This window comes from Manis javanica, chromosome 6 (assembly GCF_040802235.1).
Source record: "Manis javanica isolate MJ-LG chromosome 6, MJ_LKY, whole genome shotgun sequence".
Taxonomy (NCBI): Eukaryota; Metazoa; Chordata; class Mammalia; order Pholidota; family Manidae; genus Manis; species Manis javanica.
Window position 1 is genome coordinate 139,749,551 of NC_133161.1, and position 25,049 is coordinate 139,774,599.

At 37.5% G+C, this 25,049-nt stretch overlaps 1 protein-coding gene across 3 annotated transcripts in view; it reads right to left on the reverse strand.

Moving 5' to 3' along the window:
- Window positions 1-23,589, reverse strand: part of CCDC15 (coiled-coil domain containing 15) — a 66,812-nt gene extending 43,223 nt beyond the window's left edge. For 2 of the 3 annotated variants that reach the window (XR_005056667.2, XM_037000935.2), the window contains exons 1-10: window positions 23,368-23,589; window positions 22,810-22,998; window positions 18,042-18,191; window positions 17,291-17,482; window positions 10,590-10,703; window positions 6,490-6,612; window positions 5,638-6,231; window positions 4,590-4,712; window positions 2,963-3,037; window positions 1,963-2,085 (exon numbers count right to left, since the gene is read on the reverse strand). Coding sequence is in view for 2 of the 3 variants with exons in the window: in XM_037000935.2 (XP_036856830.2) it covers window positions 1,963-2,085; window positions 2,963-3,037; window positions 4,590-4,712; window positions 5,638-6,231; window positions 6,490-6,612; window positions 10,590-10,703; window positions 17,291-17,482; window positions 18,042-18,191; window positions 22,810-22,989 (1,674 nt within the window). In the remaining variant the exon portion in view is untranslated. The remainder of the gene's footprint in view (window positions 1-1,962; window positions 2,086-2,962; window positions 3,038-4,589; window positions 4,713-5,637; window positions 6,232-6,489; window positions 6,613-10,589; window positions 10,704-17,290; window positions 17,483-18,041; window positions 18,192-22,809; window positions 22,999-23,367) is intronic. The other variant, XM_037000936.2, reaches the window with a different exon arrangement.
- Window positions 23,590-25,049: the final 1,460 nt, after the last annotated feature.

Here is a 25,049-nt window from a genome sequence, read left to right on the forward strand (position 1 = left end):
TAACAAGAATCAACTATGTATCTCAATAATGCTATTATTTTTAAAGTTATTCATTTGTTTGTTATAGGTAAAATCTGAAAATATACAGAGCAAAAGGCTGATGGTGGTTATCTCTGGAATTTTTGGTAATTTTTTTTCTTTTTGTTTATTTGTTTGCTTTTGCTATAATAAAAATAAAATTATTTTCTGCTTTCAAAAAAGTAAGAAAAACTGGACTTCCCGCACTGGCCAAGGAGTGAGCCCACTCTTAGCTTCTCTCTTTCACTGACTGTAAAATTCCAGGGAATGTGGCCCTAGTATCCAGAGAATGTAAAGGGTGGGTCTCTTGAAGAGGGCTAAGCTAGAAAAGTGGATTTTTCTACTTTTGAGACTGTAAACCCTAAGCATGAATGTGGTCTGAAGCTACACAATTAAAGTGCTTTCTCCAAAAAGACTGGATTTTCTTGGAGTCTAAAAGGAAAAACAACTAATCCAGGAGTGAGGATGTTTACGGCCAGTCTGGCAGAAGGACAAGAAAGCAGCATCTTCAATTGAATAATCAGGGAAAGGAGCTCCTCTTCTGGGCTCAGTTAATGCCCCACGCGTCCTCCACCACGAATTATGTTGCTTCATCATTATCTGCTTATCTGTCAGTCTCTCTTCTTTAAGCTGTCTAAAATTTGAGTTCTGTGTCTTGTTCACAGCTATATCTTTGATATTTAATATCTAAACAATGGCTATCTTCTAACAGGTGCTCAATAAATGCTGGATTGGTTGGTTCATTCAAAACATATTAGCAAGATACTATTAGGTCTGAGGCACTGTGTTAAAGGCCATCTACACACTGGTAAACAAAATGGGTGCGGGGCCTCTCTTCATAAAGCTTACAGACTAGCAGAAAATGTAAATAAACAAATAATTACAAAGTGTTTTGTGTGCTGAGAAGGAAACAATGAAAGGATAGAGGAAAGCAGAAGAGGGGAGACCTATTTTTGAGAAGGTGGTCAGGGTGGTTTCACTTTACTTTTCTAAGGAGGTGACATTTACGCTGAAACCTGAAGGATGAGAAGGGACCAGCTTTGTGAAGAAAAAAGAATATCCAGCTGGAGGGAAAAAACATATGCAAGAGACCTGAGGTAGGAAAGAGCAGGGACAGTTCAGGATCCATGGAGGACAGCATGGAATAAACCATGGCAGTGTCTTAAGGCCAACCTTGCACATCCAAGCTAAAAGTCACAAAAGAGCTGCAGCTTAGTCCTGAGAACCTCAGCCCAAATCAGCCTTTATGCCTCCTTTTCTTTCTGATCTCCTAAAAGGGCCAAGCAGAAATGTCTCTTTATTCTTTCATATATCCTGACAATGCCAGTTGCGTGAAGGCTCTATTTCTCAAATAACATAAAAACCACAAGATAGAAGTAACCCCGCGATAAAATTCTAACGCGAATAAAACAGACTTCAGTTGAGCCATGGAAGAATCTTAGTAGGCCTCGGTATTGAAACATTCTCTTGAAAAACTATGCAGTTTAACTCAATACACCAAAACTTAGGCAATATGACCTGACGAGTTCCAGGCCAAACTCCAACGGGTTTATTTCTTGCTGATCCTGCCCCGTGCTCTACCAGCTTCCTGCTGGAGATCTAGTCCTTGCCACTGGGTGGGAGAGCCTCCTGACCCCTCCCCCTCAGGAACCATCCGTATCTTCCCTTCTCACGCCGTTAAAGGCAATGGCCATAAGAAATACACTTTTTCTAAAAGAACATATAAAAAATGTAGTCTTTCCAATAGGCAACAAACACTCCTAACAATACCCTAACTTTTAGTGAGAGCCCTAACATACTCTTAGGCCAGGATAGGGTTTTACACAGTATGAAATAAAACAATAATCTGCTTTTTGCTCAACCTCACCACTCCCAGCTCAGCAGGTACCTGTAATCCTGCCTAAACCCCACTGCCCCCTGCTCACGCTCTGTGGCCCGCTCTACCTGTCTTCTGCTAGAAGCCCCTCTCTGGTGCTTGGGAGGAAGATGCCGATGGCCATCCAGATGCAATTCCTCTTGCCATCTTTCAGTTGTCTCAACAAATGGCTGCTGCCTCAAGTATATGTTCTGAAAGACACGAAAGCACTCATCAATTTGTATAAGGATTAACACAACGGAATGAAAATACTGTTGGCTGCAGTGACAGCCCCGAGGTAATCTAAATCTGGCAGAAGAGTCTGGTACATTATGGCATAAAAGTAGACATTATATTTCTTCCCATGATTATGGATCTTAACTGTGTCCACAAAGCAATCACAAAACAAGGATAATGAAGGCCATCTATCTCACTGGGTCATTGTGAGAAATTAAATGAAATAATAGATACAAAGTAATAGAACCAAAAGTATATGGTAATGAATATAAACTGCTATTCACAATAATATTAATAATATTATTGATAGTATTAATACAAGATAATGCTACAGTCATCATCACTGCTAGTAGCATAGTTCTGGTAAGCTCAGCTCAAACTCAAATTTACTTTCTGCTGCTTATACTATACTCTCCTTTACCAGCTCTGTGGCAGAGCCTGGATCCCTGATTTCACATAAAATATATTCATGGGGCTCCAGAAATAACTCCTCTCTCCATCTCTCATCTGCCAGAGTATGTGAGGCATGCCCCTAGTTCCTGCCCTAAAAGACAACATAAACACTGAACATCAGTTGCCCCAGCAGGAACATCACGCTAGGGCAACAGGAAAGGCTTCAGTGAAGAGGCGTAAAGTAGTTTCAATAGGCCAGGATAGTTCCATGAATCACAGAACAAGAGGATATTCTATCTACAGCCATTATTACTGACCTTATGCTAAACCCCTGAAGCAGTTACTACAATTTTAAGCCAGAAGCTGAGCAATTTGCTCTCTGCCACTGACCCCTCACTCTGCCCTGCTCTACTTATTCCCTGGGTAGAGGTTAGGTCTTGAATCCTGGGTGAAGCATACCGATGGCACTCCAGGAGCAATTTCTCTTTTGACCGCCCATTTCTCTAAAGATGAGAATCGCTTAACATACTTGTTCTAAAGGAACAAAAAAAAATACAAAACTCATTGTCTAAGCAGAAATGATGGATTAGTGGCAATATTGCAGACTTCAGTGACAACCCCAAAGTAATGATAGTCGAAAGGAGAATACAACAGGGGTGTGTGTGTGTGTTTAATATAAAATTTCCAAACATATATCAGAGTAGAAAAATAAATAGTACAATGAATCCCAAGATACCCATCACCCAACTTCAACAATTAGCAACATTTTGTTTTTTCATCTAGTACTCCTCTCATTTTTTTCCTGAATCATTTTAAAGCAAATCCCAGATTATTCTGCACTTTCTTTTTTTCCGCATGGGGTAACTACTCAACAATACGCTTGGAAGACGATAAGGCAACAAGACAGTATTTGTGTAATGTTGCTAGCATTTGCCCACAGTGAAGCCAGAACACGAGCTTGTGTCATTTCCACAAGTACTCCTACTCGATGGTCCAGTAACTCCACACACAAAACTGCAGGTGGGGCACTTGGGGACGTTCTGAGGTGGCAAACAGCTTCTTTGGTCCTTCATCGTCATGGGTCTGCAAACTGGACGTCTGGTTTTGGTGCACCGCTGCAGGTGGCTAAGAGCAGAATCCTTGCACTGTTTCTGAGGCCAAACCTGCTCAAGGACTTGGGTTTAAGAAGAATGATTTGCTGTTGACCAATCAATATTATATAAAACTTGTCTCTTATGTAACCCAAATGGCAGGGATATTTCTCACCTGGACTCTTCAGATCTGGCACATTTTGGAATAACTGAAGACATTATACTCTGAGCCTGATTCTAGAAGCCTTAGTTGTATATAGCCTACATACAAACTGGACTGGCTGAACAAGCTCCAACCCAAGTCTTCAGTAATTTCGTCCATTACTCTTTTAGAAGGTAGACAGTCCCCCCCCACTGTATTCTGTTCTACCTGTTCATTAGGGGAGGCACAGTCCTGGATTTTAAATACTGATGATACTCGAGAGGTAATTTATCTCTTTGCTGATGAAAGATGATTGCTTGTGAAACATGTTCTAAAGGAACAACGAAAATAGAACACAAATTGTCTAACCTGGGCAACATGCTAATCATAGTATAGGTGCTGGTAAGAACTCCAGGGAAATGGTACCAGGTTAGGATATTCTGATACACTCTGATTAGAATGAGGATGTTAAACTTTTCACCCAACTCTGCAGACCTTAAGTTTTAATCCCAAACCATATAGAGAATAGTCAAACATCCCACATTTTAAGTAATTAGGATCTGCTACTTCTTCCTGCCTTATTCATTTAGAGGATGCATGTGGCAATACTGTGAGCTTCAGCACAAATTGAAGCATAATCTTAGTAAATTAAAATAATCTAAGTGATTCTACAATAAGAATATGAGTGTGACTTATCAGCCTTCTGAATGACAGAAGTGATTAGATTGATGCAGTCAGTCCATTAGACCAGGATCTTTTGCATCTGCATCTGTATTTCATATGACCAGTTGTTGAGAATGTATAAAACTCAATTGCTTTATTTCCTGTTAACATCTTTTTTATTCTGCTCTACCTGATCTCTGATGAAAACCTGGTTCTGGAGTTTAGGAGGTGGATACTGACAACCTGCCAGACAAAAGTCTTCTCTCTCTTTCTCATTGGTCATACCAGAATACGGCTCCTTGAAGTGTACTTTCTAAAAGAGAAAAGAAAAGAAAACTGTAAATTGTCCAGTGGGAGAAATACGATAGCAATAATATTCTAGGCTTTACTGAGAGCCTTATGGTAATATTTAAACTCAGGAGAATGTGAAATACTGTAGAATAAAAGAGAAAAGCACACTTTTTGTCAATTCTAAACTTTAGGTGAAATTAACTTTTCTGGTTCCAAACTGAACCCTAAACAAACTCAGTTCCTGCTGGTCTCCTTTTTCTGCTCTACCTGGTCCCTGATGGAGGCCTGAACTTGATGCCTGTGTAGAAGATCCTGATGGACATCCAGCGGGACCGCCTCTCTCCCTCTCCTATCTATCAAAATTGAGGCTAGCTACTTCCAAATTTCCTTTCTAGAAAAAAAAACACAAAGTGTTGATTGTTCAGTTAAAGAAGACAGGTTAATCAATAGTACTTTAGGCTGTAGTGAGAATTCTGGAATTAAGGACAGAGTATAACTGAACATCTTACAGAATAAAACAAAACACTATAGTCTCTTCCTCATAAGCCCCTAAATAATCTACCTCCTGTTGACCCCTTTCTTCTTCCTTTGGTCTAACTTATGTCTGGTGGAGGGCTGGCCTTGGAAGCTGGGTAAAGGATACTGTTGGACATTTGTAAACCACTCTTTTTTCCATCTTTCAGCTGTCAAAGCAGACAACAGCTGCCAGAAATATTTTTCCTAATGAAGAAGATTTTAAAAAGTAAATTGTCCAAATAGGGGTAATATGCTCCTGATACTACTTTAACACTTAATGAGAACCCTGGACTTTTGAGAAATCAATCAGGAAAATATTTTTTCTCAACTGTAAATCCCAAAATCAGCTGCAGCATAGTCCTTGCAAATCCCAATCCTAGTCTTATATAGCTAATTTCTTCTTATTATATCTCCTTTCCACTCTACTTTACCTGATCTCTGGGTAGAAAATCCTGGTCCTGATATTTGAGTAGAATATTCTGGTCTTTGGGGAGAACACACTGATCTTGGGGTAGAAAATGATGATCTTGGCCTTTGGGTAGAACATTCTGGTCTTTGGAGAAAATAAGCTCATCTTTGGGTAGAAAATCCTGGTGTTGGTCTTTCAGTACACATTTGGGTAGAATATTCTGGTCTTTGGGTAGAATAGCCTGGTCCTGACATTTCAGTTGAATAGTCTGGTCTTTGGGTAGAAAATCCTGGTTTGGGGGTAGAAAATCCAACAAAATACTCCCATCTTTTAGTTCAGGACTCTGGGCTTCCAGCAAAATACCCTGAGTTTCTGTCGTAACAGCCTGGGCTTCCTGCTCAATGGCCTGGCCTTCCAGCTCAAGAGTCTGGGTACTGAGCCTTGGCTCAGCACTCTGGACTCCAGTGAAACCACCCTGGGTTTCCAGCAGATCACCTTGGGCTTCTGGAAGATGATCCTGGGTTTCTGGCAGGATATCCTGATGGCCCTGAAGATGTAACTGCTTTAGCTCTTCTTCTTCCATCACAGCATATAAAGGACTTTTGAACTGTACTTTCTAAAAGTGAACATAAACACCAAATAAAGAACACCAAGTAGTAGCAATACTCTAGGTATCCCACAAGAGTCCTACAATAATCTTAAAAGGGCATTTAGTCATACAAATTACGAGGATAAAATGTGAAATTACAGTCTTTCCTCAACGTAACAGAACCTCAATGTACAGTTCCAAACCTGTAAAACAATACTGGCATCCCTAGTCCAAATCATAATTAGTTTAATTCCTAATATACTATCTCCCTTCACTCTGCTTTACCTGAACTCTGCTGAGAGGCTTGTCTTTATCTTCAGAAAGGGGATCCTGCTGGTCCCCTGAAAACAAATTCATTCTCCCTTTCTCCTCTGTCATAACGGATGAGGATTCCTCAGAGTCAGACACCTAAAGAACACACAAAAATGAAAAAAAATGTACCTACTACAGGTAGAAATGATGTGATTAGAAGAAAATCCTAGGCTTTAGCACACTACTAATATAATTTTAGTATTTAGGTCAATTACAGAAGAAGTGCAAGACTAAACTGAGGACTATAAAACCCCATTGGAAGAAGTTAAAGAAGATCTACACAAATGGAAAGACATGAATGTTCATGGATCTTAGAAGACAGTGTTATTAAGACAGCAGTAAGTACTCACCTTTATAGTCAACTGATTTGCAACAAGGGTGCCAAGACAATTCAATAGAGAAAGAATAGTTTTCTCAACAAATGGTGTTGGGACAAGTAAATATCCAGATGCAAAAGACTTAAATTAGAACACTTCCTCATACTATATATAAAAATTAACTCAAAATGGACCATAGACCTAAATGTAACAGGTAAAATTATAAAATTCTTAGAACAGATAGAAGGAAGTCTTCATGACCTTAAATTAAGCAATGGTTTATTACATACTACAACAAAAGCACAAGCAATGAAAGAAAAAAATAGATAAACTGGACCACACCAAAATTAAAAATTTTATGCTGCAAATGACAGTGTTAAGAAAGTTAGATGACAACCACAGAATGGGAGAAAATAACGGCAAATCATGTCTCTGATAAAAGACTTGTATCCAGGATATATAAAGAACCCTTATAACCCAGTAACAGAAAAACAAAATAACCGAATTGGAAAATGGAAAGTACATCTGAATAGATACTTTCTCATGAAAAGATATACAAGATCATTAGTCATCAGGAAAACATAAATCAGAAGTACAGTGAGATACCAATTCTCACCCATTAGGATGGCTATCATTAAAAAGACGGACACTAACAAGGATTGGAAAGGATGTAGAGAAACTGGAACCCTCATATAACACTGATGGAAAACAGCTTGGCAGTTTAAACATAGGGTTACCATATGACCCAGAAATTCCACTACTAGAGAAATGAATGTCCACACAAAAACATGTATATAACTGCTCATAGCATAATCACTCATAAAAGCCAAGAAGTGGAAACCCAAATGTCCATCAACTGACAAGTGGTCATATACAATATCATATAGTCATACAATGGGATTTTAGTGATCCATAAAAAGCAATGAAGTACTGATAAGTGTTACATACATGGCTAAACTGAAAACATCATGCAAAGTGAAAGAAGCCAGCCAAAAAAGACCACATCATATATGATTCCACATATATGAAATGTCCAGAACAGGCAAGTCTATAGAAGACAGAGTAGATTAGTGGTTGCTTAGAACTGGTGGTAGGAACAAGGTGGGAATGGGTAGTGACAGCTAATGGGCACAGGGTTTCTTTTAGGGGTGAAGAAGATGTTCTAAATTAGATTGTGGTGACAGTTGCACAACCCTGTGAATAAAATAAGAAACACTGAATTCTACACTTTAAATGGGTGAATTGCATTAATTTTATCTCAATAAAACCGCTAGGAAAAAAACAATACTGCGTATTATAAACTTAACCCTTAAGCCCATCCTTAATTAGCTATGGATAGTTCTAAAAAGCCAGTATTTTTCTGCCTCTACTCTTTACTTTCCCTACCTGATATTCCATAAATTTCTGGTCAAACACAGCAGTTAAAAGACTTTGATGGACCTTAAAGGGCAATTCTCCTCTTGTTTCTATATTTATATTTATGAATATTGGTTTCCTATAAAGGACTCTCTGGGAAAAAATGGAAAGTAATACAAATGTAAAGCTATATGCTTACAATACTCAGTTGAGTTTTTCTAAAAGATCTGCAAAGGAATGATCTTAGCAGGCTACAGTAGTTCCACACAGAATAAAGGAAAACAAGTAGTGAGCTTTACTTCAAATGTACAAACAAGGTACCTACATATAGAACATATGGAGTGAGATAGGCTGATAAGATATATTAACCTTAAAGATAACAATGTGCCCCTATCCCAGCCAAGAACAATCTCAGAAGGCTTATGATTTTGTCTTGGTGCCCTGACAGAGGGCTAGCAAGTGTATCTTCTAATTATATCTCCAAATCTGGAAAAACAATGACAACCAGACAGATTCTAATATCAGTAAAAATAAGTCTAGCAAAGAAATGAAACTAGAGTTCATTTGGGTTGTCTACTGTTCTACTTTCTGACTCACAGATGCCCACGTCACACAACGGAAGGGGTAGAAGACTGCTCATATTTGAGGGAGGAACTACATACTTGACATAAGTAGTAAGAAAATGTTCACTAATTTCTTAGCTCATTCTCAATTACACAGAGTTGATTTGTTTCTGATGTTTTATCTGAAAAACATATACGAAATCTTTGGAAGTAGTCAGCCCGAATTCATCACCACCACCACCATAATGAATTACATGGACATGGCGCCTGTGACACACAAAACTGGTTTACAGGATGCTGTCTCAGACTTAATCCTTCTCCCTTCTACTGGGTAATTATTCCAGCCAGAACTGCACGGTACTCTTCCAGGAAAAACATTTATTGAAAGGTTGAACACATTCCACACAATATAAAGTATCAGTCTCTAGGATCTAATAACCCTTTTTTCTGGTTTATTAGAATGTATCCAATCACCTCATTCCAACAGTGCCCTGAAGTCAGTCTAATGTCCCTCACTATGACGGTAGCTATGAAAACTGTTAAGACACCAAGCTGCTGACAAGAATTTAGGATCAAAAGAAATTACTTGGAGAGTCACAAGGAAATGCTGGAAAAAAGTAACCACACCAAAGGCATCTAAGCTAGAAGGCCAGAATGGACACATACTCATACCCACTTGTTTTTTATATTTAAATATAAATTTCTTAATTATCAGTGAAGTGGGAGATATTATAGCGTAGTAGTCTATCAACTACAAATATATGAGACAAATGTTCTTGATGGATGGGTTGAGATCTTAAGAAAAAAATACAAAAATATATATATATGTACACACATACACACACACACATATCATCTAGGAAAGTGTTTACAAATACCAATTAGGATATGAAACAGAGAAAGAACTAAATAAGAAACAGAATTGATGGTGAAAAAAAAAGGCTAATGGTTCATTTTACTAGATGCTGCATATCAAAACCTGAAATGAATGACAAAAGTAAGTAAACACAGGAAAATATATGAGTTCAGCATCCAAATTGGTGAACACTGACATAAAGAGGCACCAAAACTCTGTCATTTGACATGTATAGTCTTAAATATTCTTTTAAGTCTACCTTCACAGTTAGGTTGTAATTATTCACTCTAACCTTATATTTTGAATCAAAAGAATCTCTTTCCTTTTAAAAAATAATATTGTTGATTTTTTTCCCTGATTAGAAAGTAAAATATATAAATGATAGAAAATTCTGTAAAGAAAGCCAAGAAAAGAAAATAAAAATCACCTGTAATAAAACTACTCAGAAATAATCAGTATTAACCCCTTGGTCCATTTCTTCCCAAGCTTTTATTTATGCACACAGCACACTCCTCCCATCTCTCTGTTTTATTTCTTTTCATAGCCTTATCATTTGAAAATATATTCTATATTTATTTGCCGACTCATTATATGCTTCTTTACTAGCATGGAAACTCCTTGAAGAATCTTTGTTTATCTTTTGACTATTGTTAAGTCCCGCTTCCAGAATAATGTTTGGCAAGTATAGACATTCCATAATATCTGTTGAGTGAATTTTTGTAATTGAGATTGCACTGTGTATCATTTTATATCCCATTTTTTTCACTTAACTTTATATCACACTTTCCCTTATGTTCAGCTATTCTTTGAAAACATGTTTTTAAGAATGGCTATATGTAAGTATACTGTAATTTTTTAATAATAATATTTAAGGTTATTTCCAATTATTTTACAGTTCAAAATAATGTTGACTTATAAATAAATCTTTATCTGTATTTTTTATCTGTATTTTTAATAATAATTTATTAGAAATTAATTTACCTCTTGGGTGGAAAAGCTTTTCCTTCTATCATCCGGAAACACTGCTGCATTCCTTTTACTCACAGTTTTAAAGGATGCCAGCCGTTGACGTGCCTGTTTCAGGGTTTGACTAAGCTGCCAGGGAAAGGGAAAAAAAGCAAACAAAAACAGGCTAAAGTTTTAATACCAAATTCACTAAGTGTTCCAACAGGAAGACAGGCTCCTATTATTAAAAAATGCCAGACGTTAAGACAAGAGGATTACTTGCAAAGGAGACTTTGACCTGCTGGCATTGTTTTCAAAACAGTATTTTCATTATTCTAAGAGACTACATTTCATAAGTTAAGTGCTATTATTCAAATCATTTTTTAGTAATGCATGCTTTATATCAAGTATATACACAAAACTATCAGAACCTAAAAGTTTGAATTAATTACTTAGAAATTATTGAGCAGACATATTCCTTACCTTCTATCTGTCTTCTCAATAAGGAGTTATTTCTTCAACTGATCCTTGCATGTCTAATCACTTTCATCACTCCTTGCTAGAAGATTCTATTCTTTTTTTCCAATTTACGTGAATCCCTCCTTTACACTTAACATTTGAAGACTCCATTTGAAGTCTCTTCTCAAATTTCCCTTCTCCCAGGAAGACTTCCTAAGTTAACTTAGAACTCGTTAACAGCCTATTTTATATTTCACAAATTAGCACAGAATGTTCCCTTAAGGAAATACAGAAATGAACAAAGTACCATATTTTAGGCTGAGCACTATACCATGTAGAAGAAAGCATATCCCCACCATACTACTCAGTGAAATTATGGCAAAGCCAGGACCAGTGAAAGTTTAATGAAACCAATTCTCCCTTGAAGGGAAATCATGACTATGATTTAGACATAAATAACATATACTTTATGGTTTTTACTACTAATGAGCTAGGGATAAAAACACTCTCACTACCAGCCACATTTCCTCACAGCATATCACCTTTGTTTTGTCATTGGTTCTAGAAGGTCTATACTGCTAGCGAGAGGAATTAGCTGGAAACATTACTCTTTATTCTACTAAGAGGGAAGATTTCTAAATTTGGTTAGCACAGGGTGGCTAAAGAGGTCATGACACAGTTAATCAGCACAAAAAGAGACATATGTGTAGCTGAGGTTATAAAAAAATACAGCGCCATGAATATGCCTGCTTTTAGTCATTGCCAAGTAAGCTAGACGTTATTGCCCTGTACAACGTGACCAAGGATTCAAAATACCTGTTCTAACACTGAAAATAAGGGTATATAATCTTCATTTCCCATCAAGCTCAAATCTAAATTAGAGTCATAGATTGATTTTAGTCCCTTAAGAAGGATATTTCAACTGGTCCAGCATTTGGAATATACATTACATTCATTCACTTCTGTCATTACCATAGCCCTTCATCAACCTCAATCTAAAGGCTCTTTCAATGACCTGCTTGAGGGTCTGAATAATGGCCACTCAAAGATACCACGTCTCAATCCCCAAAATCTGTAAATGTAACTTTATAAGGAAAAATGGCCTTTGTAGATATGACTAACTTAAGGACCTTGAGATGATTCCAGCTAATGCTGGAATCCCCGAATGGGCCTGAATGCCATCACTAGTGTTCTTGTAAGAGAAAGGTAGGGGAAAATCAGACATGCAGAAGAGGAGAAGGTAACGTGAAGAGGGAAGCAGAGATTAGTATGACGCAGCCATAAGCAAAGGAATGTCAGCAGACACCAAAAGCTGGAAGAGTCAAACAATAAACCATCCCCCTGGTATCTGTGGAAAGAGACACCTTGATTTTCATTTAGTGAAACTGATTTTAGACTCTGGTCTTCAGAACTGTGAGAATAAATTTCTTTCGTTTCAGGCCACTAAGTTTGAGGTAATTTATTACAGCAGCCACAGGAAACAAATACAAGGACCAAAGTTAATGATAATAAGCATTAAATAAAAACACAGAAAAATAGGGGGTTGTTACAAATCAAACTATGTAAAATAGGTATATAAGTACATTTCTCTTCCGGCAAGATAATGGTGATCATTACATATACTTCTGAATATATGTATGTATAAATATGCATTTGTATGTGTACAAGGACACATATATATTTACATATGTAAATTTAAACATACATATGTGATGTGCATATTAGTACTCAGAATACAAAATGTGTCCAAAAGTCTTATATTAGAAGCTTAGATACAGTTTTCATTCTTTTGTAGCTGCTGTTATTAACAAAGACTGGCACTGAATCTCTAACTAAGACTTAAGAATTCCCTGATGGAAATGAATTCGTAATTATACAGAAAACCTGGCAAAGGTAACTATCAATAAGCAAAGGGAGTCCAAACACAGAAAATAAAAACATACTATATAAACAAATTTTGAGACTGAAATCTTAAAATCTAAAGCAAACAATGATCATATATTAAAACAAAATTTAAAACTTTAAGCAAATATGTAGGATAAAATTTGACAAATACAGGTATCTACTATGACATTGTTCCCCATTCATTGTTACTTTCTTCAGTTCTTTTTAATTTGTTCATATAATTTTTTCAGATAATTAGGGATTAGAAAGATGGGATTTACATGTAATTGTATAAATGAAACAATGTATACTATGTAGGTGATGGGACAAGAGTATAGATGACATCTAATATGTATAGAACTTCACCTGCTCGACTGACTAATCTAATACCAATTTTAAATGTATGTGAATGCCATAAACACCTACCCAAAGTTGAATTCTATTCAAGTATATTTTATTTGCAAATGATAACATACTAATTTTTAAATGTTAGATTTTTCAATGGCCACAAAAATATTATAGAATTAAAACTTCACCTCACAAAACCCTTACTGTAGCCCATAAAACACAATGTGAAGCATCAGATGCTTTAGCTTCCTTTTATTAGTAAGTAGATACACCAAGCTTTTGGCTGGCCAGCAACCTAGACCTAATGCAAAAAGGCAGATGGGACCAATAAATATCCCTTATCTTACATAGGAACTAGCAAGTATTCAGAGAAAAAGTCAGAGACAGGAACTGAATCTAAAAGATCCTAAGCTGCAGAAAAGAGGCTAATGTAGCCTCAGGTATGCCAAAGTTTTGGAGCTGTAATAATGAGGATCTCAGTTAACAATAGAAAAATAAGTAAATGTGAGAGAAGCAGACAGTAGAGACAGTGACCAACTTTGCCTGGAACTGTCCCACATTTAGCACAGAAAGTCTCATGCCCTGGGAAACCCCTTAATCTTGAGCAAATGGAGAAGGTTGGTCACCATATGAGAACAAATGAATCAAGTTAATGATTAATATTAGTGTGATGATCAAAGATCCTATGCTGGTGGGATCACTGGATCTGCCTCAGATCCGGAAACACTCTAGCTACAGACTCCTGAAGGGAGTTGGGGTTTGTGAGAGTTTCTGATTCTGCATTTATTCCTCTATGCACAGTCCTAAAACAAACCTTCCCCTTGGTTGGGTTGGCCTGAACTCTTGCAGCCAAGAGCCTAAATGAAACACTAGTTTTTCTTAATAGTAGATTACAGAAAACTTAGCAGGTTATTTCACATTATTTAAATCTTTACTACTTAGCTACCAAAATTAATTATTATTTCCAGGTTTGAAAAAGCTGGAGAATGTGCACTATAAAGAGAGAATAAAAATTAAAAACAAGAAAATAAAAGATTCAGTGAGAAACAAATAAAAAGGTAGATTATACCATGCTAGAAAATAAATAGTGTTGAACTTAATAGTCTATAGATAAATTTAAAAATTATTACATGGTGAGAATGAAACAATGATCAGTTGTACTTCAATTCCCCACCAAAATGAAGTGATCAAAGGACATAACAGAAACTCAACCCCTACAGATGAATATCAGTCCTAACAAAAAGCAGGAGGCTAGCTAGCTAGTTCTATTTTATGGGAACACTTGAACTTTCTTCCAGTTTTTTGATTCTAGTTTCTAATTTTGGGGGCCCAATCTTAGACAATGATCTTAGAATAAGAGGTAATACTAATTATTATTAAAAGAAGGATGGGGTGGTGTGTGCAGAATAAGAGAGGTCCCAGAAAAATCACATTTGGAGCTCAGTAATGTGTTCAGTTGTAAAGGTCATATTTGAAAAAAGCATTGAAAAACGAAATGGCATTCAGAAGAAATCAACCAAGATTGCAATCTGGAGATCATGTCATATAAAAATAACTGACAGCATTAGGAAGGTACAAATCCAAAAAGAGAAAAGACAGCTATCATGAAATGCTTGAAGTGTTCTTAAGAGACGCCATGGTATTTTATTCTCTATTATTTGAGATTGTGAATCTAGGCCCAATGGGTAAAAAACTGGAGGGATTTTGACTCAATATATTTAAAAAATACTTTTGATAATTTCAAGCCTTCTAAAAATGAAATAAAAGGTCTAAAGAAGTAGTGAGTTGCTCAATAATGGCTGTGTTCTGGCAGAAACTAGATGGCCATATATATATTTCAGATGCTATAAAAAGAATTCCTTAGAGAAAGATCAGACTGTAGAATATCTTTTCTGTTAATTAAAATGTAAACAAACATATTAGAAACTTCAAACATATACAGAAGTGGACAAAATACTATAAGGAACCCATCCACCACAATAGACATCAAACAGCTTTAACATTATTATCTCCTGGCCAATCTTGCTTTCTCTAAAGCCCCCTACTTCACCTCACCCTTACATTATTTTGAAGTATATACTCCAAACATCAAATCATTTCATCCTTAAATATATCAATATGTCAGATAAACTTTTAAAAGTGACTCCAAGAATCTATGTTTCTATTGCTCCACAATGCAAGAAAATTGAGAAGTCTAGTAACGTTCAGAAAGTGAATTATGGTCACCACTTACTCAACCAGTTCTAGATGAACCATGGGAGTTAGTGTTTAAACACCCACTGTCTAGTTCTTAGTGACATCTAGTGGATAAAACCTGAAACATAAACACTAAAATTAAAAGGCATCTATTGGCATGGAGTTGTCTGGGCAGAAGTTTATGGGCTTAATGAGTCATTGAACACTCTTCAGTAGTTCACTTTCTTTTAAGAAAACAAAAGTGTATAAAAACTTTTTAAAATTTTGTAACATTTAAAGCTTTTCAAAACCTTATTTTCTCCTACCCATCCAACCTCATTTTCTGTTATTCTTCTCTATAAACTATCAATTAGAAAGGTTCCATCACTTATTCCCAAATATTCCATGTTCATACATATTCTAGACTCTTAACTGCTCCTCCCATCTCAAATTCTCTTGAATTTACCAATTCAATTCAGCTTACCAAATCAAAATACACAGCTCAACTCCACCTCTTCCAGGAATTCTTCCACAACTATTTCCTTGGAATTAAAAATTTTTTGAACTGCCAGAACTTTATCACCAAATACAGCAAATATCTCTATAGTATTATCTAACATATTGGGGGAATATTAGCTTTGTATCTCTACTTGGAAATATAAACTCATGAAGGGTCCCATTTCATATTTCATTAGTATCCCTACAATGTTTAACAAATACAGTATATTCAAATGTTTATGGACAGGTCTTTTCTATTTATATATTATACAGATGCAGTAAAAATCCTCACTACAGTGGGATTTATAGATACAAGCACCACAAATATGTCTGTCTTAGTCAACATACTATCCCTTTAGTTTATGCAGTGTGTGGCTCAATAAGTATTTGCTCAACAAATTGTTCATAATCTTAAAAAAGAAAGTAAAAATGATTATAAAAATGATTCCTACAAACCAAACAATGACAAGAAAACATCATAGTTTGGGACAAAGAAAAATGTTTTTTTAGAAGTATTTCAACATAACATGCGCTTGTCAAGTTTTCCTTAGTTTTCCTTATTTACACTTATTACACAGTCAGATTTGCTTAATACTTATGACCATCAGCAGTTATGCAACTTCTATTTTCACATCATCATCATTTTCCACACTTTTCCTCTCCTTTCACCATCCCAAGGAATACATTTTCAAATGATAAAATGAAGAATAATTCCCACAGCACAGATGAAGGCTATGGTATCAACTGTTCAAAAGCTCAGGTATACTAGGTAGGTGGTGATCGCATGGTGTCAAATGATTTGAGTGGATGAATCTATTTGTGGTGGTTAATTTTTAAATATCAGATATATAAGATGAATCACTAAATAAAAGTTACATTTTTTAAAACCTCTATGTTACTGAGGGTTTACTATATTACTACTTTATCTATAGATTTATTGTGATCTATATTAAAAGACAGAAAAGAGAGATAAAAATAATGAATGAAATGCCCCATATAATGTACTGAACCTTTCTGCAATAGAACTTAGGAATCAGTTCTGGTCATATGCTATGTACTAAAAGTAATTTACCTATAACATAATTCCAGTACAACTGGGAAAACCTATGATCCTTGATCAAAAGCTCTTTCCAATAAGTTTTGATCTCTAACGCTTTGGTGCCTTTGTCTAGATGATTCTGAACAGTCTTGCCAAAAATAAATATAAATTTAAAATATATATATACAAAAATGAACATCACTCAACTATTCCCCACTTCACAAATGTTAAAAAAAAAGGAGGGGATAAAAAGTGAAACTGAATGTGATACCTCTTCATCTCCACTTCATCTAAAAAAAAGCACAGATATAAAATAAAATGAATATGTACTTACAGCCTGGGCTTGCTGTTGTAATAATTCATCCTGATTCTCTCTATCTTCTATTTCACCCCCACGCATCTGGGAAGGAGGTAATCTGGCATTTTCAAAAGCAGCCTTCAAATTGTTTGGAAAAACACCTGCTCTTTTAGGAGTGCGGTGTGCTGGATCTGAAGACTGCAGAGCTATAGAGCCTTCTTTTCCTGCCTACACAAAGGAAGAAACAATGAGATTCCGCTAGTGAGATTCCGCTCCAATCCGCTCCAATCAAATAATGCCTATAAGCAGCCCATAAGATTTTAAATCATGGTTGAATAGAGAGGGGGAATCATTACCTGGCAAGAAACTAACATTTACCAGGCACCTACTACATGCAAATAATTTACATCACCTCATCAAATTTTCACAACAGTACTGTGAGACAAGTATCATATCCCCATTTTACAGATGGGAAAACTACCGTCCAGAGAAATTAAGTAATTAGCCTAAGGTCACATTGCTAGTAGGTAGCAAAGCCAGAATTTAAACCCAGATCCAAAACTCATGACATTGTTTATAACTATCTGGTGAAAGCACAGGAGTGAGTCAGAACAACACAGAAGTAAAACACGAGTTCTCTACATACAAATCTACTCTCCTTATTAGTAAATAAAATTTTTAAAAGTATGGAATCAAAACACAGCAATTCTGTATAGCTTCTCTCCTAACACACACACTGTCCATACTGTCCATACAGTCGGTTCATCATGCTCACTTTGGAACTTACTGCTGCAGAAGACCTCTGACGTTGCTGCTTTTTTCGCAGTCTGATTTGTTGATTTACTCGGTGTTTAACTTGTCTCTGAAAATGCTTCAGAGCTTCTTGCTTTTTTCTTAGCTGTTCTTTTAGTTCTTCTTCAATCACATATGCTGAAGTCTTTAAATATTAAAGAAAATAAACTTAAATATCAGTAGTTTTGCCCATTAGGGCTCTGTTGTAAACACAAAGCAGTCAGGATATAATCCTGAAGCAATAATTTAGTTCTATAGTCCAAAATTCCCAATACAGTGAGGAATCACAAGAGTTCAGAGCTGAATACTTAAGACACTGTTAATTAGTACCAAGAATTTAAACCAAACCGCAAACTTCAAATTGAAATTTTTGAGTACACAAATCAAATCTGAGTTATTCATTGAAACAAGAACTAAAGGTACCTTCATTAATTCTTTGTGAACCAATCCAAACCTATCTTATGTTACACATTTTCCAAAATAAGTATGACAGTCCAGATACCAGATTGCTTACCAGTCACTGAATTATGTCCTATCAAAAAAATGCCTTCATACATAGAATTTATGTTCCATTTTTAACTTTGCATGCTCTTCCTGTCACTGCCATCTAGTAAAAGCCTACTCAATCTTCAAGACTGTCTAATACCCACCAACCAGTACCATCCACAGCCCTTTCTTCCTCTGAGCTCTCTTATGCTATGGTACCTCTCATTCTTACTAGTATTGACTATAAAACTTATGAACTCCTCCATTAGATTACGAACACTTTAAGGATAGGAAATGTATTTAATTCTGTGTTTCCCCTATAGTATATAACACAGAGCCTTGAATACAAATGCACTCAATATTTATGTAACCATTCAATTCCAAAACATAGTCTACAATCTGGAACATCGTATCCCATCTGAGTCCCTGATCAGTATTCCCCTCTTCTCAGTGCTTTGAGCAACAGAGTCAGCATGGTAATAGCAGTGACCACTATTAAAGGTCTATTATGAGACAAGCACTTTAATTATATCACTGAATCCTCAAAATATACCTCCAATAGTAGCTATTCTTACCTCTTTAATACTAAAAATGAGGAAACTAGGACTCAGATTAATCTTTAGTAGTAGCCCACAATCCTATAGCTGGTGAGTAGTAGAGCTAGAAATTTCTGATTCCAACACTTGTGCCCTATATTGTACTGCTTTTCTCCTGACTGTGTCTCTCTTTCATAAAGAACCTTCAAAATCGTCATGATGCCTCCTACCTATCCCCTCTTCTAACACAGTGATTCCAAATTCTACTTCTGAAGGGTGCTTTAAATTATTTCAAAGGCTGTCATTAAATTCTCAAAATCAAATGAATTTAAATTCCAAATTTTCCAAGAAATCTATGCCATAAACTACTCTACAAGAGTATGTAACATGGGAGTAGGGTGTACAAAACAAATTATCAAAGAACGATTAGGTCAAATAATTTCAAAGAAGAGATATATGTAGTAAAGCCTGAATAAGTGACCCAGATTAATAAGCCCCAAACATGTCTAAGTCATCCTGACTCTTTCTTTTACTTCCATTGTCTCTGCCTATACCCCTTTACCTCCACACTGAGATTATAAAATATCTTGGTCAAGTATAAGTTTGATTCCAAATGATGGATCTCAGCTGTAAAGCAAAGATCAGAGCATACCATACTTCAGAAATATTTTCCTTAGCAAACACCGCTGTGTTTGGCAACTAGAACCCAAAAATATTTGTCCCATGGAATATGAAGAGATTCCCAAAGTCAAATAAATTTGAGAAATACTGGGTTAAAGAAAAATAAATACTGTTTGAATTGCACAATTAACTTTTCAAGCCTTCTTGCATGAAGGGGGGAATATAGAAAGAAATGTTTCTCACAACGAAGAACAGATTTGGATAATACACACATGATGAAACTGATACTTAGATTACATATTTAGTCTCCCAAGATGACTTCCCCTTTTCCCTGCAATGGATCAAGTCTCCTACTATTTGTACTCTCGTGTAGTCATCTCCCATACTGAATGTAGTCTGGCTCTGTATATTCAACAGAATAGGCAGAAATGTTGGCTCCATGACTCACGAAGCAAGGTCATAAAGCAGCTTCTTTATGGGCTCTTGAAGAGCTTACTCTAGGAGAGGCCAGACACCATATAAGAATTCTACCTTGCAGAGGAAGCCTAAGCTGGCCAAGTAGAGAGGCTGTGTAGAAAGAGAAAGTGTCAGGCAGTCCCCAGCCAATGTAGTCATCCTGGCCCAAGGGCCACTCTGTGGGTGACAAAACCATCTTGGACATTAACAGCCCTGCAAATGAAGAAATCCAACCAACAGCCAGAATCCAGTCAAGTTCTCCCAGACATCTCTAGCTATCTGAGCCACCCCCAAATGAGGCCTCAGACTCTGTGGAGCATTTCCACCCTATGGACTAACCATAGGTTGCAATCCATGGGCAAAATGCCATGCCCACTGTGCCCAGCTCAAATTCCTGACACACAGTGTCATTTGCCTTATGCCACAAGTTCGAGGGTGCTTGTTACACAATAGTAGAACCACATAAATCATAAAATAATGTAATAGCTTTATGTGCTGATAGGACAGCAATATCTTTTGATGCTAACTTAAATAAGGGGGTTGGAGTCTGAAGCTACAGCATTTTTAGGAATCCTGATGTTTCCTTGAAACTTTGGGGACAAAAATGATCAGGAGTTTCCCCTTAAAATAGACATAATCTTAAGTCTACCAAGGTTTAGAAGTAACTACTAATCATCTGTTCTGAGCTGACAGGAGCTACACTTGCTAGTAAGGGTGGATTACCCAGACTACATATGCCTAAGCAGTAAGAGTTCTATTGAAGCTTGATCATATTGCCTCTGATTTTTACTGATCAAAATTTTCTTAGTGAAGGAAAGAAGACATACATGTTCCAACACTTCAATATTTTGAGTTAATGTGTGGAGCCATGAAACTCAATTCTTTCTAACATAGAAAAATGAAACCTTGGTGATTTTTAGCATTTTGATGCTACTGACGTTATAAAGACGTCAAGCAATTAAAAAGAGGTGTTAATAATTTAAATACCAAAATACCTTTGTCCTGAATCTTACTGATTCTTCTGGGATGTTTCTTAACATTTAACTCTTTGTTCCCACTTTAGTCACCCTTTTTCAAGGCTTTCCTTCTCCATTTCTTACCACTAAACAAGTCTGGATGCTATACCTCACGCCTAAATTGCTACAATTAAATCCTAATTTGTCCCGTAGGAATCAATCTATCTCTCACCTTTAAAAACTCTGAAGCAATTAATCTAACCAAAACCCTTTTTGATCATGAAGTTCATCTGTAAATATTAAACAATGAATGAAGTCAATCCCTTCTCCAAAATTTTCTTGCTACTCCTATTTTCCAGAATCCTATCAACCACCATCCCCCTACTAAGCCTTCCACTCCAATCAATCTAATTTACCCTTAGAATCTGGATATATCTTGCTTACTTCCTACTCTCCCCATTCTCCTTAACTGGAGAATGAGTCCCCTTCTCCTCTAATTATCCAAATTCTTTATTCAAGTTTCCTGGATCACATCAACCCAAAGTCTATCTTTCCTCTTTGATGAAGCACCATATTCTTAGCACTTAATCATATGCTACCCAGACTCTTAAAATCTTTTGTGGAAATAGGGAGAGTAGGAATAAATGGGTATGTACATACATATATACAAACATAAATAAAAAAATGAATATATGACATTGCATTGCTATTTAACATTTGCTTTAAACATGTGTCATTTCTTATCAGAGATCAAAAAGCACTTTTCACCACACGTTCAGCACTTTGCTATACATTCAGAAGACCATCACACATTTTGTGCATCCATAAATATTTACCGAGTGCCTATACTTGTAAAGCACTAAGATAAAGGCGGGGATGTGATCACAAATAAGTTTCTCCCCCCGTGCTCCAGGGGCTCAGGTAAAGTAGACATCAAACGACTTACCATAACTATAATGCGGTAAGTGCCACAGTAAAATTCACACAAATAGCAAAGGGGCACAGTTTGGTGAAAGAATAAAAAAATCTCACAAAATTGTCCTCCTGTATTAATGTGTATAAGAATTATTGTGAAAACAGGCATACATGCAAACTTTGCAAAAGTTTCCCTTTATCTGAAATGCTCTTCCCTACCACCTGTACTTAGAGCACCTCTATTTTTCAAGGACCAATACAGAAACGTATTTCCTTATACATGCATTCAATAAATATTTCCTGAAGACTTCCTGCATGCTGGGACAAGCATGAACAAAAAGGTCTCTGTCCTCATGGAATTTATAGTTAAACCTTCTCAGAATCCAGTCAGAATTAATCTCTTCCTCCGTTTTTCTCTTACTGCATCTGAATCTTTCTGAATCTCCACTAGAAACTTATTAACTTTAAGCAATCAATTGTTACATTAGGTGTGACCACTTGTCTTCCCTATTATGTTACTAGGGTACCTGGAAGATATAGACAGTGGCTGGCTTTGTGCATAGCAAGCAATCGAGTTTGTGAAGTAAACTGATATGTATATAAAGCTGCAGCAAGTTTTGGCAAATACGTGTTTGTTCCAAAATCTTAGTACAAGAATGTATCTATTTATAACTTAATAGAAACGGCGTCCCCAGACTGTTCACCTTTATCCAAGCACCAGAAATTAAAGAAGGTTAATAAAAAGAAAGATAGGAGAGGAACACCACCATATTTGGATCAAACTGACACTCACATATGCTGGGATTTCCGAACTACCTGGCGACGCAGGCTCTACCCATGCCCCAACTGGTACTATAGCCTGGTTCCTCTCAGCCAGCACTGCCAACACGTCCTTGCTCTTCAGGGGGTTTAAAGCCAAAGGCAACTTTTTGGTATTTTGAGGTTTCTTAAGGGGGGCCATACTTCCTGGCATCTGTGACTTCTGCTTAGGAGAGAGGAAAAAGCTTAAAATCTTCACACGATCGCGTTAAAGGCTCAATCTCCTAACACATGAGCCACAGGCTCCTGAAAAGAGGAGAAGCCTTGAAAAGAGGAGAAGCCTTTGGGAAGGAAGTGGCCGAACAGGAAGTCGAAGGACAAGGATTCTGGAGAAGCAAGGAAAACGGAAAGAAGTAGAAAGATGAAAAGGGAAGGATTTAAAGATTGCTTTAAAATAAAAAGATTAGAGGGGAGAGAGAAAAGGAGGTGACTGAGAGAACGAAGATTGTGCCCACTGGTAGCAGAGGAGCTGGAAAGAGAGCAATGCCCGCAGCAGCCAGAGAGAGGGGGCTGGGAGGGTCGGGGTGGGAACCTGGGTCTGAGGCAAAGACTCCAAATAACCGGTATCCGGGTTTGGGGAAAGCGCTGAACACCGGGGAGTCCCAGGCCAGATATAATCCTGTTCCTGAGACCTCGGGGACCCACTCCTGCAGAGATGGCACCGGCCCCGTATCGACCCACAGCCCGCCACGGACTCAAACTGCTTCAAACACTGAGGACACCGCCCAGGAAACGGCCAATTTCCCCCGGGGGAGCACTACCTCCGCCGCCCCGCCCCTACGTAGCCTAGCATCGCCCCTTCCGGGCTGCGTCACCTCCCGGGGCTGGGAAGGCGTGGGGGCGGGGTTCTGGGCGCCGAGCTATTACGTCACCTCCGCTTCTGGCTGGGTGGGTGGGGCCTGTGGAGGCGAGAGGAACGGGGCACGCCGGGCGTGTTTGCCGGGCTGGCCGTGCTACCGTGTGTCGGGCACCGAGACCATCCCAGAACCTTCAGGAAAAGGCATGCGTTGGGCTAAAGAGCTAATGTCAGGGCGGGACAGGAGTGCCAGTGGAGGGAAACACGGGGAGAGAATGGAAGAAGGCGGGCCTGGCAGGGCTACCTCAAGCCAACAAACTAAGCCAACAGTAAATCATGCTAATCCTTTGCACGCCTCATTACGTTTACAGTGCTATTTCACACATATTCTTATATTTGAACACCGCAGCCTCGTAAGTGGTCTCCCTCTCTGCTCCAAGTTCTGATATCTGATTATCTTTGTGACATACCAGTTTGTTTATTAGTTCATTTAACAGATGTACCTGAGAGCTCTTTATATGCCAGTATCGTTCTAGGCACTGGAAATCCATAGCATTGAGCAAAACATATCCCTTGCTCATGACACTTAGATTATGAGGAGACGTAACCAAATAAATAAGTAAATACATCTGATGCTGATGAGTACAATAAGATAAAAGCAGAGAAGGATGAACAGTATGTTTGAGGGAGGAGAGGTGAAATTTAAGGGTTAAGCATTCCAGGGAGAGGCAACAGCAAGTCCTATTACTCCAAGGTGGGAACTTGCCTGGCAAAAAAACAGCAAAGAGGCTAGAGTGACTGGTGCAGTGTGTGTGGTGGGGAATGTTAAGACAAGAGGTCAATCAGATAGTAAGTGCACTGGGGTGGGGTGGGGGGTGAGGATTTAACATGGGTAACTGTTGAGCCACTGTGTTGTATACTTGAAACCAATACAAGATTGTATATCAACGATTCTTCAATTTTTTAAAAAGGTCAAATTTTAGGAGTTGGCAGTCGTGGAGTGTTGTAAGCCACCATTAAGATGGAGAGCTACTGGAGGGTTTTGAGCAAATAGGAATGCCATAATGTGACAAATATTTTTTAGAAATCATTTTGGATGCTGTATTAAGAGTACACTAGTAGGGCAAGGGTATAAGCAAGTAGACCAATTAGGAAGCTATTCCACTAATCCCAACAGGAGGTGGGTCACAAGCAGTGGCAGAGATGGTGAGAGGTCGTTGAATTCTGGGTATATTGAGAGGCAGGACTTTGAGGACATGCTGAAGGTTGGATATGGATTGTGGGGGATGAGGTAGAGAGAAGAGTCAAAGAAACTTCCGGTGATTTCATCCTGGGCAATTTACAATATGAAGTTGCCATTTACTGAGATGGGGGAAATGGTGGAAAGGTAGCTTTGGGAGGGGGGAGATTAGGAGTTC